We start from the raw sequence: 16,733 nt of genomic DNA, 5'->3' as shown, positions 1-16,733 counted from the left end.
ATTTGCTTGAAACGACGATCAATATTTGCTTGCCGTGTAATATCAAATTATTTACTTAATTTATTTGTCAAAAATATATGCTGTCTTATTCAGTAAACGATAAATTAAGAAATATTTTCTTCGTCTCGTCTTTTTTGCTAGTGAGTTCACTACTGGGCGGATAGTTGCTTGATTTTTTCTTTGTTTATTGACAAAAATTTGAAACCTGTAAATTGATAAAAATAAATTGAAACCCGTAAATCAATGCGACCAGAAATAAATAAATTTATAAAACTCAGTCTGTGTAACTTGGGTCGTGGCCGCGATTTCACATTAATTACAAAGGCATTCAAATGCTCTAAAATCTGGTTGCCAAACACTCAGCTTTATCTTCAACAAACTAAAAGTATTGGACTCTTCAGTTTTTAATGAAATGTAGCAAGAGCTGGAATCGGTGATTTAGAAGTATTTTAGAAATCAGACAACAGCGGTGATTCAGCGATCTTAAGCAAAGTTCTACAGAAGGGAACTACATTATTTGGGCCTAACGAAAAATTGTCAGCGGAACTGAGGCGATTGATAGACGATTGTTCATGAATTTCTGGAGCGAACTTGAATAAATTTTGTTCTTTAATTGATACTTAAATTGTAAACGATTGTTTGAAACTGCATTTGAGGCTTATTTACCAATAACGGGAACAGATATTAAAATACTGAATCAATTATCGAACATAACAGATTCTAAAAAAGTCAACTTAATTGCAATTTAATTGCAAAATATTCTCAATTCATTCCCCTCTTTTTTCGTTCGAGGCTTCATTGTCAGTTAATCATCAATCCGCAATCAATAAAAACACTATTTTTTTGTTGCTGATGAAGGGATGTGTTAAATTTCGCTTGAACGATACATGCCGGTCACGAACGTCTGAATATTGTATGGTAACGTGAATATTCCATTTGCTGACAAATAGGCCAACACACGCCAAGAAAACTTACTAGTAAACATGCTAGAATCGTTACGAGCGGGCATGTAAGAATTCCGGTCATGTTTTTCTTAGTGTCCCTTTACAACAGTGGCTCAAAGTCACCATTCTGTGGTCGCTGTGACTTCCCACGTATCCTGCACAGGTTATTGGCTACAACAAGTCTATTTGTGCCTGTTTTCATCCTTGTTAGCGTGTGTCGTCCGCCTGTCGCAAGGCCTGTCTGCCTAAATAACCCGGTCATGGAATTCGATATCGCCTATGCCACTGCAATGGTTGCCACCGAAAGGTGACTGACCATTTGCGGTTATAGCTTGTGAAAAATGCATAAACCAACGCGAGTTTGCTATGGGAAAAGAAGAGCAGTGGGAACATTTTGTCCGCTGTTGCATCGATAATTCTATGTTTCACTGAGTTCAACAGGCTTGAGAAATGCACTGGACTGAACTCAAACATAGTATTTCAAATGTGGTGCTAAAAAACGAAAGCGAAGGTTATCGCCACTACTGGTGTAATGTAATGTGTTCGTTATTAAAAATAGGGACAACCACAAACATTATTCACCCTAAACCTTGACCAGCCACAGAACGGAACGGCGTAGTCTGAAAATTTTGGTATCACAGAACGCTGAAAGCAGGTTAAGGTTAGTACTGATTAAAGCGATATTACGTTTGCACGCATCTTCAACCTGTTCCCCACGACATTGAACACCCCACTGCTGGGCCACAAGCAAATCTGAACGAATTATTATGTTCAAATTAACATGAAACCAGCGTTAGAAGTGTTACCCAATGGAATAGCGTGACCATCGTATCAACACACGGTCTAAAAGTATAATTAAAAATACTCCAAAATGTTTGTTTCTATATGGTTAGGGTACTAAAGCTTATATATAACAATATAACATATTATATTATAGATATTATATGACAGGAATATAAAATTTAGTTGGGCAACCTGTACAAACCCCGCAATGCGAATGTTTACCTACCCGTGACAGGACGGAGCGTGTGGGTTTTCTACTGCTGACTTGCACAATTCCCCCGTCGATTACGATGGTGCTGTGAAAGCGAATAATTAAACGACGCTTTCCACACAAATGCTTCTACATGTTTGCGGTTGTTTCGTTCCACCGATGAAGGTTAAGGTTTTGGGACGATATTGCGATTTGTTCTATCGTTTAATCTGGGTTTCCCTCGCAGGAGCAGACCTTGCTCTAGATTGCTTTTTTTCGGTTTAACGATTTTTTCATGACTGTTTTTTACGAAGGAACGTTAGTTGAAGTTGTATGTTATTGGGCTAATTTTATTGTTGCATGTAAAAATAAAATGTAAAAATGTAAAAAAGTGGAAAAATATGCTTACGTAATTATTGAACGGTCCCTTTAGACGGGCTCCAGTAAAATCACTATAAATCTTCAAAAAATACTCGATAAACTGTTTATAAAGATTTATAGTGATTTTACTAAAGCCCGTCTAAAGGCGGGCCTGAACGCCTCTTCCACAATTCTACGGTTTATTCCGATAATATCAATGTCATCCGCAAAGCCAAGAATCATGTGGGATTTTGTACGAAAGTGCATCCCCTCGCTTTAGTCCATCCAACGCCACGAAAGCGACTGGTGTCTAACCCTTTATTCGTAGACATGATGTTATTCTCTCCAGCATCATTCGAATCAGTTTCATCGGGAAAACGTGTTCAAGCAATAGCTGCCAAGGCTCATTCCGCTCGACTGAGTTATACGTCGCCTTGAAACCCACAAACAGACGATGAGTTTTATTTATGAAACTTATTTAATATCTGTCGCTGAGTGAAGATTTGGTCCGTCCCTCTGGAAAACCCGATTGGTATTTACCGACAAAAGGTTCCGCCAACGGTCCCAGTCTAAGAAACAATCCCCCGCACTTTGTACCGAGAACATAGCATCGTGATACTTCTATAGTTTCTGCAGCCGAATCGATGACCCTTCTTTAAGTTGTTTGGCATTTATTCATACTCCCAGAATTTGAATCAATCCGATAGATCGCATTGTGCAGCTGCTCGCCTCCCGCTTCTTCCCAGCATCTTTACCGCTCGCCAGCTAGCGCCTTTCTATACTCCGCCTGTGGTGATAGCCAGGCCTGTTGTTTCAGAGAATCACTAGCGAATAGGAGAATATCTTTCACTGCGGAAACAACGCCTCTCACACTGGTAAACAAATCGACGCACGTATTTCAAGAGAACAGCGAACCGTGGTCTAGCATTTCTCTCCTGATAGATAACAAACTGAGATAAACTTTTTCACAAGAAAGGACATTACGTACAATAAGTACACAATAGAGTTCACGGCAGTGCTTTCACAGGGAGTCTTTTGAGCATATATGAAATGAGGGGAGCATCTAGGTAGGAAAGTAGATAGCGTTTTTCTCAAGCTAACTTTGCAACTCGAAACTGAAAGATTATTCCAAGCCCCACTCCGCATCACATTTTTCTACGAGAAAACTCAACTTGTCTCTGTTGTATTATCTCAGCAGTTCGCACTGCGGTGTACTTCGCACTAGACTAATTCACCACTCTTGTTCCGCTCGGCTGTGGTTTAGGTAGCAAGTGAGGATTTTTTTTTCTGCGTGCGGCAGAAGCATAGCACGAAGCAGAAGAGAGAAGTGTTGCAAAAAATTGCTAAAGCTTGATCCATGTAATATTTGGTCGCACAAAATGGGACATATCATCGTCAAAAAACACGTAGAAAAGAATCCCAAGTTTTGGATGAATTCACTCACCTTTTGTTTTATACCGCCCATCATTTTCTGCACAATGGGTTTTCTTCCACCATCTATGCAAATCAGCTGTTTTTTCAAAGTTCTGCCTCTTTTCTTCAATTTGCTCTTGATTATTTCCCAGTATTTTTCATTTGCACGGAAATCTGGGCAATTTGAGGCAATTTTTTCGATATCAATTCCATTCTCCTTGTACCAATCCATGACTTCCCGGCTGTAGTGACAGCTGGCCAAGTCAGGCCAGAACTTCACCGGTCCGTCATGTGATTGGATGAACGGCAAAATCCGTTTCTGGAGGCACTGTTCCTTGTACACCTGGCCATTTATGGTTGATGAAAACCTTGGTAAGTAGAGCTGTGTAAAAGTATTCTACTTCATCCTTGCGGTCGTGGCTTTGCACACAACCCTCCTGTGATTTGTCATCCAGAAGTCCTCCGAGGAACCATTAGTAGGGGACATTTACGTTTTTGTACCAAATATAGCGTGTGACACCTCTATCTTCAGGATTTTTTATCAGGATCTTTCAAAAGACATATTTTTGAATATAGGCTTCATTGGCTACTTCCGGAACAACCTGGATGCCCCGAAGGAACTCGTAGGGGGGGAATTTACATTTCTGTATCAAAATATAGTATGCGGCACCTCTATCTCTAGGATTTTTTATCAGGAATGATCCAAAAGACATATTTCTGAATACAGACTGCGTTGGGCACTACCGGAACTACCCTGGAGGGAACCCACAACGCGTTCCTTCGGGGCATCCAGGTGATTCCGGAAGTGGTCAATACAGCATATGTTCAGTAATATGTCTTTTGAAAGATTCGTGATGAAAAATCCTGGAGATAGAGGTGTCACACGCTATATTTGATGCAAAAATGTAAATGTCCGCATTCCAGATCCCTTCGGAGCATACAGGTTATTCCGGAAGTGCCCAATGAAGCCTATATTCAAAAATATGTCTTTTGAAAGATTCCTGATGAAAAATCCTGAAGATAGAGGTGTATTTGGTGCAAAAACGTAAATGTCCCCTACTAAAGGTTCCTCGGAGGACTTCCGGATGAAAAATAGCCATTTCGCGATGAGTTCTTGGCCGATTCCGCATTTTGATGAACCATTCGCTTCCGAAATGATTTTGTCATCTATGCCAATGATGCAAATAAGCATTTTTATCAGCTAACTCATTACCATTAGCAGGTTTGACATGCTTACCGGAACTCAAGTATATTTCCTACATCCGATGACCTTGGCCAGATCTGAGGTCAGAAAATGAAACTTCAAAAGTTTTCCAGTTCAATGGTGTTCGAATTATTAAAAACAAATAACATTTGGCAAAGCTACAGCATTTGTTGTGTTCAGCGCGATCCAGCGTTAGAGTTTCATTGAATCGTTTCAGCATGCTGTTTACGGTTGTTGTTGTTGTATTAATTTTATTGAGGTTTTAACATAGGAGTCATTCACCTCTTAACTGTTTACGGTTGATTTGGGGAATTCAAAGCACTTCGCAATTTTTGCACCTGATCACGTCGATTTCCAATGTGAGTGTGCAAAATTTTCTCACGTCTTTCACGTTTCATCGTCGAGAACTTTTGATCCACTGACTCGAATTTGATGAAACTTTCACCACTATGTAAACAAACCTTTCTCATCATTGCGCTGTCATTGGTTTCTCGTAACCGTCACTATAGGCGCCACAGTAAATAGAAAACTGCGAGAAGAAGTGCACGGTGAATTTTAACCCCGCTCTTTTCACATATCGAGGAGAATAACAAGCTTGTTGGTGGCTACACTGCTCGTCTATCATTATTAATTCTAAAACTGTTCTTGGTTCACTCTTAACCATCCTCTCAATTTACCGTCGGTTTATTAGGAGCAGATCGACGTCCTTGTCATTACCCATGGCCGGCGTAATAAAAATTACTTCCGACGGTAGCTCTATTCTCATATCTCTCTCTCTCTGTTTCGAAGCGTAGTCACTGAGAGCATACAACTTCTGGCTTGATTTATCCCGTTCATCACTCTTTGGCAGTTGGAGTGAAACAGGAAATTATTCCCCTATTTTATTATTATTATTATTATGAGAAATCTTCCATTTCGCCAAATCTCGTGAAACTCTGATTTAAATAAAACTTTACACACGTATTTGGCTTGAAAAAGTAAGTATTTTTTATGGAATGAGAACTTTTTTAGAATTAAGAGAAAGTTTTCGAAACAGTGCAAACATTTCAGCATAAACTTTATGTGAGTCATTGAACCTCAGAAACCTATTTGAAACTATTCAAGAATGAGTTATTGGGAACTGATGAGGCTAGGAAGTTTATATTGGAAAAAAAAAATTTTAAAAAAATTTTAGTGAAAAATCCAGTGATACTTTCGAAAAACATCGTTATCGAGATATTTCAGATTTGATTTGGTTCGCCCAATCGTCTTGCCACCAGCACTTACGTTACTCCGCTTCGGCGGTGACATACCGATTGTCGATCCAGTTTCGAATATAGATATGCCGCCATATCACTCGGTCTTGGGTTGCTATCCTCCAGTCGCCTCTAACACCTATAATGCGGCCATTTTCGTCGATAGCACACATCCAGCGAGTGCGGGTTCTACCCCAAAGTCGACTGCCTCTATAGGGACTCCTGCTGAAAATGGTTTTTGCTGGTCGTTCCATTGGCATTCTATCTACATGCCCAGCATGTTTGTTACACTTCATGATTCATGCGTCTGCGCCAATCATCATTTTCCAGTTTGCCACCATGAATTGAACGCAAAATCACCAAGAGCTCGCCAATCAACCACTTTCAATGTCCACGCTTCATGGCCATAGAGGACCACCGGGAGGATCCGTGTTTTATGGAGTGCTAGTTTTGTACGAGTTTGCAAGCTGCGAAGCTTCATCTACATAGTTTCACAATCCATAGAATGCCCAGTTTGGGACCGGTATGCGCTTTTTTATCTCATGGCGTACCTCAGTATCGCCAGGCCCGGATTTGAGGAAGGGCAAAGGGGGCAAATGCCCCGGGCCTCCCGATTGAAGGGGCCCCCCTAGTCTTAGGGCGACCTTTTTTTTTTGCTCGTCACTTTCCAGAACGATACCTCTAAATCTTTTAAGAAAAGAGGGCCTCACAAACAAACTTGCCCCGGGCCCCACAGCGTCTAAAACCGGACCTGATTATCGCAAACCACCAATGTACCCAGATCAATAAATTCGTCGACTACTTAAAATGATTCCCTATCTGTCACCGCCGCAGCACCAACATCAGACGGGCTCCGATGTTCTCTCTCTGTACTTCCTTTTGGTTGAGTTTATGACAAGCCATATTTTCGCAGCTTCCTTCTTTAAAAGTTCAAAGGCCTTTTTACCGCTCTACGGTGATAACTAGAGACAGTGGTAATTCGCGGCAAAAAAAATCAAAATTCGCGGGTGGCAAAATAGAAAATATTCAAATATCGCGGTAAATTCGCGGCAACCTAAATGAAGAATTTTTTTGGGTAAAACAAGGAACAACTGTTCTATTAAATTGAACATGCGATGATTTACGCGTACGATTCATAATTTCTTCGCATTATTATAATTAAAAGTACACGCTTTATAAAATTAACCTCCCAGATCGTCTCGAGGTACGATGCTGGCCTATCAAGTAAGTCGTCGTAGGTTCGAGTCTCGGCTCGGGGGAGACTGTTAATGTCATTAGGATCGCAGCGCTAGCCCCGCAATTGTCCTGTTTAACAGTCGGCTGCGAAGTCTGTGTATAAATAAATAGAAGGTCAAGTTCCGAATCGGAATGTAGCACCAAGGCTTTGCTTTTGCTTTATCAAATTTTCTTAAGTGCTATTGCAGTGTTGGGAGGCACGTATTATTTACGTTATATTGGCTCATATTGCGTTCCGTATCTATCGAGTTTCCGGAAATCGATAAATATTTAATAGAAAACCGGGAAAGTTCAAGAAAACGCCCGCGAACCGAATCAAATTATAAAATTATATAATCTCACTGTCGGATATTAAAAAAAATGCTTGCTTGTACGCCCTCAGTTCATCTCGCAACTTGGATTTTATTCTATCATGTAGGTTACCAAAACCATTGCTCCAAGTGGATCTAGCAGCCGAATCGTTCGAAGACAATTCAACTCAGGTTAACAAAATCGCGTTGTAAGTGAGCGATTTAATACTGTTTCATCTTTTCGGTTGTGTAGAAAAAGGCGTCGCGCTGCTATCCGGGTGTCCATTAATATTAGGCTTTGGCCGTCTAGCTGGTTTTCGTGAATTTCGCAGGTTCCAAATCGAAATGTTTCATAATTGACATAGAATGTTGCTGTTTTTCATTACTTTCGCGGCATTTCGCGGGTTTTAGTGGATTTCGCGGCCGATGCTGGATTTCGCGGGATTCGCGGTTTCTGCGAAATCGCGATTTACCACTGTCCCTAGTGATAACCAATGATGTCTTGGTTGTGCATGTGAAATTTCGTAATGATGGTGCCACTTCTCTACCCGTCAGCCCTCCGTATAGCATTTTGTTGTTGAACAATATGTTTCAAGGCCCCTCATCTTGCTTCAAGCTATCTAACGACACAAAAGCGCTTGATATCCCACCGGCTACCCTGACACTTGATGTGGAACCATCAAGGGTGGCACGAATCAGTCTAATAATTTGTGATGTTAAACCGTGTTCGAGCATGATCCATCATAACTCATTTCTCCTAACTGATTCGTGCGCTGCCCTGAAAAGTATGAACAGGTGATGAGTCCGCAAGATGAATTCTTAAAATTTATCCAAGATTTGTTGCAAGGTGAACATATTATCCCCTCGAAAACCAACAATTTCCTGCACCGGCCTCAATCTGTGGAACAGGATGCAAAAGAGAATTTTGTACACGAACACGGTATTGAGAAAAGCAAGGCCCCGGTTATTATACAGTCCAGAAGGTGTCCTTTTTGTAGATAGGCATATGACCAGTCCAAGGATCATTTTCTATCAGATGAAATTTACAGCTGTTCGCTCCCGATTTTGAAAAGTCAGGCGGTAATTCCACCCTTTGCAGCTGCCTTGCAGTTGCTTAGTTTTTTTTTTTATTTTTTTGAAAACAAGGTGCATTTTTTTTATTTTTTTTTGACGTAGGACTACGTCTAACCGCAGTATATCGAGATACATTCTGAGGAAACTAAAAACCAAGGAGTAACGTCGGAATGAGAGATTTCAAACGGTAATACTGATGTAACCACATGATGGATCACAATGATCAATATGTCGTTAGATTGATAAAATAATAGACAATTTTTCTATTCTTCAGTTATCATTATCAATTCATTGTTAAACAGTGAAAATTTCATAAAAGTTTCAAAGTCGAATTTTCACGAACAATGTACCAATCACATGCGTGCACGCCTAGCACAGACTTCATGAGTGGACACCAAGTGCCTGGTGTGATATCCTGTATAGCAATGGCAAAAAAATTTTGACAGAATCTCCCCGTCCCAATAGGTCAACTAATGTTTGCTTTCATGAGCTTAAACTATTTTGATGTCTTGAAGGTGAAGCTTTTTCGGAAAGTTCGTAACCACCTCCACTATCAGACAGTCTTACGTTCTGCTGTAAGAATGTCATTGAAACTGATGTCTTGAAAAAAAAACATACTGGCACAGGCAACAGTACTGCACCGAGCAATGTATGAATAGAGCGCTGGTCACTCGTCGTCTATCAGTGCATAAGTACTCGATATTCTTTTGTGTGCAGTGAAGCCAAGTGAAGACTACATTGCCACTGTCGACGCACAGCGAGGCGTGTTTGGTTAATGTGTAGGTATAGTAACAAATATCAGAACTCAATATGATTGTTCAGTTACCGCGAAAGACGCTGCGCCGCCGGGGACAACAAAATTCTATATGTGTCGTTAAAAGCAGATAGCAGGGTATATGAATTTGGTGCATTGTACAAATAAAATGCGTTGTTTATTTTTAAGCTTTGTACTCTGATTTGGATTATTTAAATAACTAAATATAGCGTATTTAAAAAACAATAGAAAACTAAAGTGCTCCTCACAGATCTTTGAATAGATAGTTGAACGAGCTGTACTGATGATTATAGGTTGCTAGTTAAATGAATTTAGTTCAATATAACAATCCCACGGTGGCGGTATATAGGAAAACCAAGTTCATTTCATCTTGATATTAGAGTTCCCACATTTGTATGGCATTTGTATTTTCCAATTAGATTTTTTTGACAATAGCAGCTTCAAAATATTACCTTACTTGTAACTGTACAGCACCATGCAAACATTAATTGCTGAGGCTAATGTTGCTTATCATTCGAGTCCGGTTTATTTTTAAAGATAATAGACAATTGACTTTTGAAACTGATTAAATTTTTTTTCTGATTCTGTTTACTGATAAAATGTTTAAATTGACCTGAATTGAATGTTAACATGTTCATAAAATTCTATGTCAATGTTGAAATTTCTGTGAATATTCCTTTTTCGACTGAAAAATGTAATTCTTTATCGTTATTTTTTCCACGAACTTGTAACTGCAGGAAAATTTTTTGTGACATGTTTGCCGCTTCGTGGTCGGTGAGTGAGTTGTCTTTCACAAGACAAATAAATATAGAAAGAAGTTGAATTTCTACTAAATCGTACTCAATTTAGATCTTTTCGCGTATTGAAGAAAATTGACTGTATCAGAATGAAAGCTTTTCATAAATGTTAAAGAGAATATTTTGTTCTTCTAAACTAGAGTGCTGCAAATGAATAATCGAAATACAGACCCTGTACGATTTTGGCAACTCCCCAACTGGTCTCGAGGTACGATGCTGGCCTAACAAGCCAGTCGTCGTAGGTTCGAGTCTTGACTCGGGAGAGACTGTTAGTGTCAGTAGGATCGTAGCGCTAGCCCCGCAATTGTCCTGTACATTTAACAGTTGGCTGCGAAGTCTGTGTATAGTAAACAGAAGGTCAAATTCCGAATCGGAATGTAGCACCAAGGCTTTGCTTTGCTTTACGATTTTGGCAACACGCCAGAATTTTTGCTGTTGCCAAAATCGAACCATACCAAAAATTAACGGTTCTCTTTTCATGACTATTTTTCTATTATTTAAGTGGCCTATGACGACCTTAACAGTTGATATGGCCACCAATAAACTAGTTTTAGTTCCAAGTCGTTTCAGGTATCGCTTGATGAATTTTGGCTGACGACCTAGATACTTAAAATTACCACCCTAAAAATTAGAGGCATAGTACTGCTTTGATCATGATCAGGAACAGGAACCATTTTACCGATTCCGGTCATCCGCTTCGGCAACATAAAGAACCAAAATACTTTTCTTCTGGAGTATGTTGAGCTTAAATTGGTGAAAAAAATCAAGAAAACAAAAAAATGTGATTATTGTGTGCCAAAATCGAACCGTGCCAGAAGTAAAACGAGTTCAAATCGAGCAGAGCCTCAAAAGGACATATAAAACTATTGAAGTCCTACGTCAACTATGCGGTCGTGTCTTGGATACCACCCTCCTACTTTTTTCAAAGTGCATTTTTTTATCGCAGTATAATACGATTTACTTTGTTGGGGTGAAAGATAGCCCTATTCTGCTTTCGACAAAGTTATTCCCTAATACATTTCCCATCTTAAAAAGGTATTCAACCTTTTATGGCTCAATGTACGGTACCCACTTTAAACGACTGAATGCCGGAATATTAAAAAAAAGTAAATTTTTTCGGTAATGTAAAAAATTATAAATCATTCTTAGGATCCTGTACTATTCTGAAAGAAAAATCTGGAAACTCTAAAGAATCCCTAATAAAAAATTGGAAATTTTAAGACATAAAACTCTATACAAATTTGAAGTGCTAGAATTTTTTTCCAAAAAAAAAATCTTCGAAAACCAATCTTTTTTCAAAAAGTGAACCTGTGCTCTCTCTAAACAGGCGTCATAGTAAAGATTGTTTCTGACACCCTAAACTTTCATTTTAAGGGTGAGCTCCCAGGCAGGGCCGGATTTACGTCTGGCCCAGAACTAGGAGGGAATGAATATTCAAATAGGTACACATAAATTAGAAAAATAAGATCATTGGGGTGAAATTCTTGGTTAATTCTGCGACTTTTGAGGTTTTTTCAGATATAATCAAATTCCCTTATCATTCCAAATTTTCCAAAATTTTCCAGACCCTAAACACCCTAAAACAACAATAACTGTTAATGACTGTATGTTTATATATGCCATTGCGTGCTATTTTCTCAAAGAATATTGTATTCCTTATTTTGAAATAAATGCATTTAACGAACAATACATCAATGAATTATTAAATTTCCTCATGACGGTCGAGAGAAACATTTATTTCAAAGCGACACTCACACATTAAACAGTATAAATGAACAACAGTTGCAACATTTTCAACCATGCAAAAAAAAAATATCAGAAAACAACAAGAAAAATACCACCATACTCCACAGTGCATACCTTCGTAGAATTTTCCGCACTAGAAACCGGCAAACGGCTGTTATGACGGAACCCTACGGCACAACCAACGTCTACACGTTCCTTCACACCCTGACAACCAGGAAGCCGGCAACACCAAACACCTCGAATGCTGCTAGGGGAAACAACCAAATGCCAGCATGTAGGCCAGCTCCGTTCCGGAGACACCAGTTCGTCGCAATTTGTTTTAGTTACGGGCGCGGTGCAACGACTCAACTGCAAGTTCAAGGCTTGTACGGAAAAATATTTCCTTCGTTGGTTACTTAGTTTTGATTTTTTTAACATTAAAGTTCAGTGCAGTAACAGACAGTTTTCCATCTTAAATCATATTAGTTACTACCCTGTTTAGATGCATTCATTTTCCTGTTAACATAGGAAAACTGAAAAATAAGGTCAAACAGTTGGTCTACCATTTGAAGTTAATAAGTTTTAGCGGCTGCAGGGGCTGCATGGGAAAAGGTTCAGTCTGTGCTAAAGCCAGTGTCGAGCAATGAAGACGGAAGTGGAGCGTAGTGCCACAACGCAGTATTCGTGTGTTTCGAATTCCACTAGGAACGTTGGCGTTCTTTGAAAGCCCATTGTGATTTGCATTCAGAAGCATTAGTAACATATAAGTCAACGCCAAACCACGAAAGAAAGTTTTATTACAAGCCACAAGAAGAAAATTGACGGTAAACATTTTACACCACGCTCCCCGTCACCGCGAGGATTGTCAACCCACAAAAATATCTGATTAAATAGACGTTGCATATAGATTAGGAGTATTCGATGTAGGTATAACCGGAGCCGGAGGTCGGTGAGCTGTTCGAAAGCACGGAACAGTCGAATAGAACCAGTTGTGACTTTCATATACATCCACATCAAACGAATCGATGGGTGAAGAACCTCCGCAATTATGTGGCTCCCAAAAACACGGTAGCCCGACTGCATCTGACCCCATTTACTGCCTACATAATGAGGTACTTTCAGCGGTCGGCACTGCTTGAATTCCTCTGCCGTCGCCGTGTTGTGAATATACCTTTCACAAATTCGTAATAGCTTCCCAAACCTATAGTTAGTCGCAACCAAAGTGTGCAATCCAGTATTAGATGACTACTGCATATATGGCTGTCGCGAGAAAGTGCACTTGAGGTGAAAAGTGAAACACGAACGATAATCCTTGACTGTTAGACGGACAGTCGTTTTTGCGTGTTTTCCTAATTGTAGTGAAGGCAGCAAAACAAAAAATACAGTATTTATTTACATTTCATAGGTCAGGAATGGAGTGACTCAGTGGATTTTTATCATCAAGGATGATTCGTGTTATTTGAAGCGTTAACAAACAACACTTTTTTCATAACTTAAATCAGTGTTAAAAGAGGTAAAATTTGTTTCCATATATGTAGTAGACAGGTTAATACCATATATTAAGAACTTGAAAATTGGGCCAACTTACACATTAATTAAAACCAAACCTTCAATCTCCTGCCTCACTTCTTCGACAACCTTCCAATTTCCTTGAGACAGGTGTTTCTCCACTTTCACGTTAGACCAACAAGGGCAATTAGTTATAACCCCGACCGCACCAGCTGGAATCGATTCTTCGTTCAGACTGAAGCTCCCAGTACCCCTTCAACCGAGCCCAGGCAGCTTTTCCCTTACAACCATGTGTTTCATTATTTACCGTTTTTATTCAATCCACTCACCGGTGCAACCCCCCGCGCCTTGACGAACACCGACATAACAGGACCTACCACGTCAGGAAACGGACGACCGGAAGGTGGCCGAGAGCGCGATTACAAAAACAGTCCACCACAACCGGACTCGAACGCAATCAGTACCAAACTAGCCACAGCAGGATTAACATCGCACCGCATCCCAACGGGAGAACATCGGACTACCAAGCGAGGGAAAGTGAAAATAAATTTAGCAGTGATGAACTAAATAGTGACAGTTTTAAAGCTGGTGGCATTCCTAGAAACAAGTGAAATGCAGCAACAGAAGCTAGCAACGGAGTGTTGAATAATAAAAACCTGGTAGAAAGTGTAAGACTGTGAGAAAGGATTCAACTGCTGAGAGCGTCGTGGAAAATACACGGTAACATGGATATTCCAGGTGCGAACTAACATTGCAGAAGAACAAGGCACGGTGAATCGGATGGGAACATGAACATTTTTGTAAACCATTTGGTAATACAAGCCTGCACAGCAAGTATTTACAGTTTCAACTTTCAATGATTGAAAATTGGCAACTACAATGAGAAATGACCAAAATCATATTGATTCTTATTATCCACTAGTCGAGAGTATTTCGACAGCATATTATTGTTTCGAAAAGCGTGTTACATCTGCGTTAGTTATGCGCCTGAATCGGCTCAACTTATGAATATGCACAGACTTCTTGAAATCTCGCTCGCACAAAGAAGAGACAGTGTGCTTTGCGCTACAAGTCTCGTTTCTCATTCAGTCGCTTCGTGCTGTGTGCAGCGTGCGAGCGAGAAAACTTACCATTCGTACGAGTCATGTCTCGTCGCATGGGAATTTTTATTGCGACGTACACGAAGATATCTCGTCTCTCAACTTAACGAGTGCGGTGCATGGGCGTCGCGTACTTGAGACAGCTTGCGTGCAAATTCTCGTGAGCTCGTCTCGCGAGCTTTCCTCGCATGTTGCTTTGCGCTAATGGTGCGAGAAGGAAATTGATTTTGCGCAGAAGGAAACAGGCAGGGGATTTTATGTTTTTTTCATTTACGCTATAACACAGCATGCATCAAAACACCGTTAGAATTATCAATGATATAACCTAGTTTATTTATTTATCAATTCAAAATTCTATGATTAATTCATCCGACTTTTGTTAACATGAATTAAGAACGTTTTGTTACTATACTTATTATGCTAACGGTACGAAAATGCACCGGATGCAGAGTGTTTCGTTGGTTAACAGAAGTGTTCCTTTAGTCGGTTTAGATGTCATTGACTATCTTATGATAGAACTCTGTTTTGTAGTTCTAAGGATAAAAAATGTGGTTTGAAATTACAACATAAGTTTTTCGGGAGTTAAAAATAGTAAAACCATTGAAATTGTTTATATTTTCTAGTACATGTTGATGTTGGATAGAATTTTCGAATTGAGTACACTAAAGTCGCTTATTATGCGGGGGATACATGCCGCGTAAAAAACCGCGTGAATTCCGGAATCCGCGTAAAAAAAACCGCGTAAATTCTGCAATCCGAGTGAAGAGGAACCGAAATCCGCAAGAAAAAAATACCGCGTAAATTCCGGAATCCACGTAAAAAAACCGCGTAAAAGCGACCTTAGTGTATAGATATTGCAAATCAGGTTCTGAAGGTTCGTGATAATCTGATCGTAGTAATATAGTTTTGTGAATTCTTCCGATTAATACACCTTCAGAAGGGTCTGACGGCATATATCGTATGTAGGTACGGCACCTAACAAACCTATACATTAGAGAAATGACAAGACACTCACCGTTAAGGCAACTGTCAACATCAAAACGGGCGAGCTGTATAAATTTGCATTGCCGTTATCCGTTTTGATGTTGACAGTTGCCTTAACGGTGAGTGTCTTGTCATTTCTCTAATGTATAGGTTCGCTATATACACCAGAAAGACGCAGAGACACTCACCGTTAAGGCAACTGTCAACATCAAAACGGATAACGGCAATGCAAAATTATACAGCTCGCCCGTTTTGATGTTGACAGTTTCCTCAACGGTGAGTGCTTTGTCATTTCTCTAATATACAGTTTCACTAAGGTACAGTACGGGCGTCTCGCTCAGTTCGTAAAGCGATAAGACAACGTGTGGTGCGCCGCAGTCTCTTACCGAAGAAAAAAAAGAAAAGAAACCCGTCGTCTTTTCAGCGCGTGTACAGGAAGTCTGTGTACACGAGAAAGTCTCACGAGCTGTATCAAGTATGTACCGTACGGGCGTCTCGCTCAGTTCGTAGTGCGATGTAACATCGCCTTGCGCATCGCAATCCAAACCGAAAGAGAAGCGAAAGAGCAACCTGCAAATTGCATGTGACGTGTCTCGTCTCGTCGCACATGCATGGAAATTCTACGAGCGAGAGAAAGATTTCTCTCGTCGCTTGAAAAAAAAGCGCGTGCACGGGAAGTCTGAATATGCAGTTGGTCGTTAGATGTACAGGTCCTGATAATGTAAACCCTTCATACCTGTCAATACTAGCGAGTAGAATGAACTTTTACCATCTCTGCTTTTGATTACTGTTTCCTTACACTTTCCTTGTTCACAGCACTAGAAAAGATGCAAATCACGGAAACGGAATAACCGAGAGTGTCGTTTTCCACTCACAGTTTTTATCGGAGACTGGGGTATTTACATATTTTCATAAAAAAAAGAAAGATGCACAACAAAAAGGTTACCTCGCAACAGGGTTGCACTGCTAAAAGCCTTGCAAAAAAAGCTTTTTTGGCGACAGATCAATTATCTTGTCTGTGCCTATATTTTATTAGCTGGACAAAATCCGATTGTCACAAATGTGACATGTCACATTAATTCATTCTAGCACAATGCTCTAATATTTGATAACT

General features: G+C 39.9%; 2 protein-coding genes across 4 annotated transcripts in view; one reads left to right on the top strand and one right to left on the bottom strand.

The window, feature by feature from the left end:
* The window catches only part of LOC129723807 (HIV Tat-specific factor 1 homolog), a 133,175-nt gene that overhangs the window by 103,362 nt on the left and 13,080 nt on the right, over window positions 1–16,733 (bottom strand). The gene's annotated exons all lie outside the window — the stretch shown is intronic.
* Window positions 1–16,733, top strand: part of LOC129723806 (X-linked retinitis pigmentosa GTPase regulator) — a 33,434-nt gene that overhangs the window by 3,891 nt on the left and 12,810 nt on the right. The window contains exons 1-2 of one of the 3 annotated variants that reach the window (XM_055678245.1): window positions 12,380–12,412; window positions 13,906–14,273. The exons of 1 other annotated variant lie outside the window; for it this stretch is intronic. In XM_055678245.1, coding sequence (XP_055534220.1) covers window positions 14,261–14,273 — 13 coding nt within the window. In that variant the 5' untranslated portion in view covers window positions 12,380–12,412; window positions 13,906–14,260. Of the gene's footprint in view, window positions 1–12,379; window positions 12,413–13,878; window positions 14,274–16,733 lie in introns of those variants that run through there. One more of the 3 variants, XM_055678246.1, reaches the window with a different exon arrangement.

This window comes from Wyeomyia smithii, chromosome 2 (assembly GCF_029784165.1).
Source record: "Wyeomyia smithii strain HCP4-BCI-WySm-NY-G18 chromosome 2, ASM2978416v1, whole genome shotgun sequence".
NCBI classification, from domain to species: domain Eukaryota; kingdom Metazoa; phylum Arthropoda; class Insecta; order Diptera; family Culicidae; genus Wyeomyia; species Wyeomyia smithii.
The sequence above is the reverse complement of the archived record's forward strand: the minus strand, read 5'-3'. Positions and strand labels throughout refer to the sequence as shown.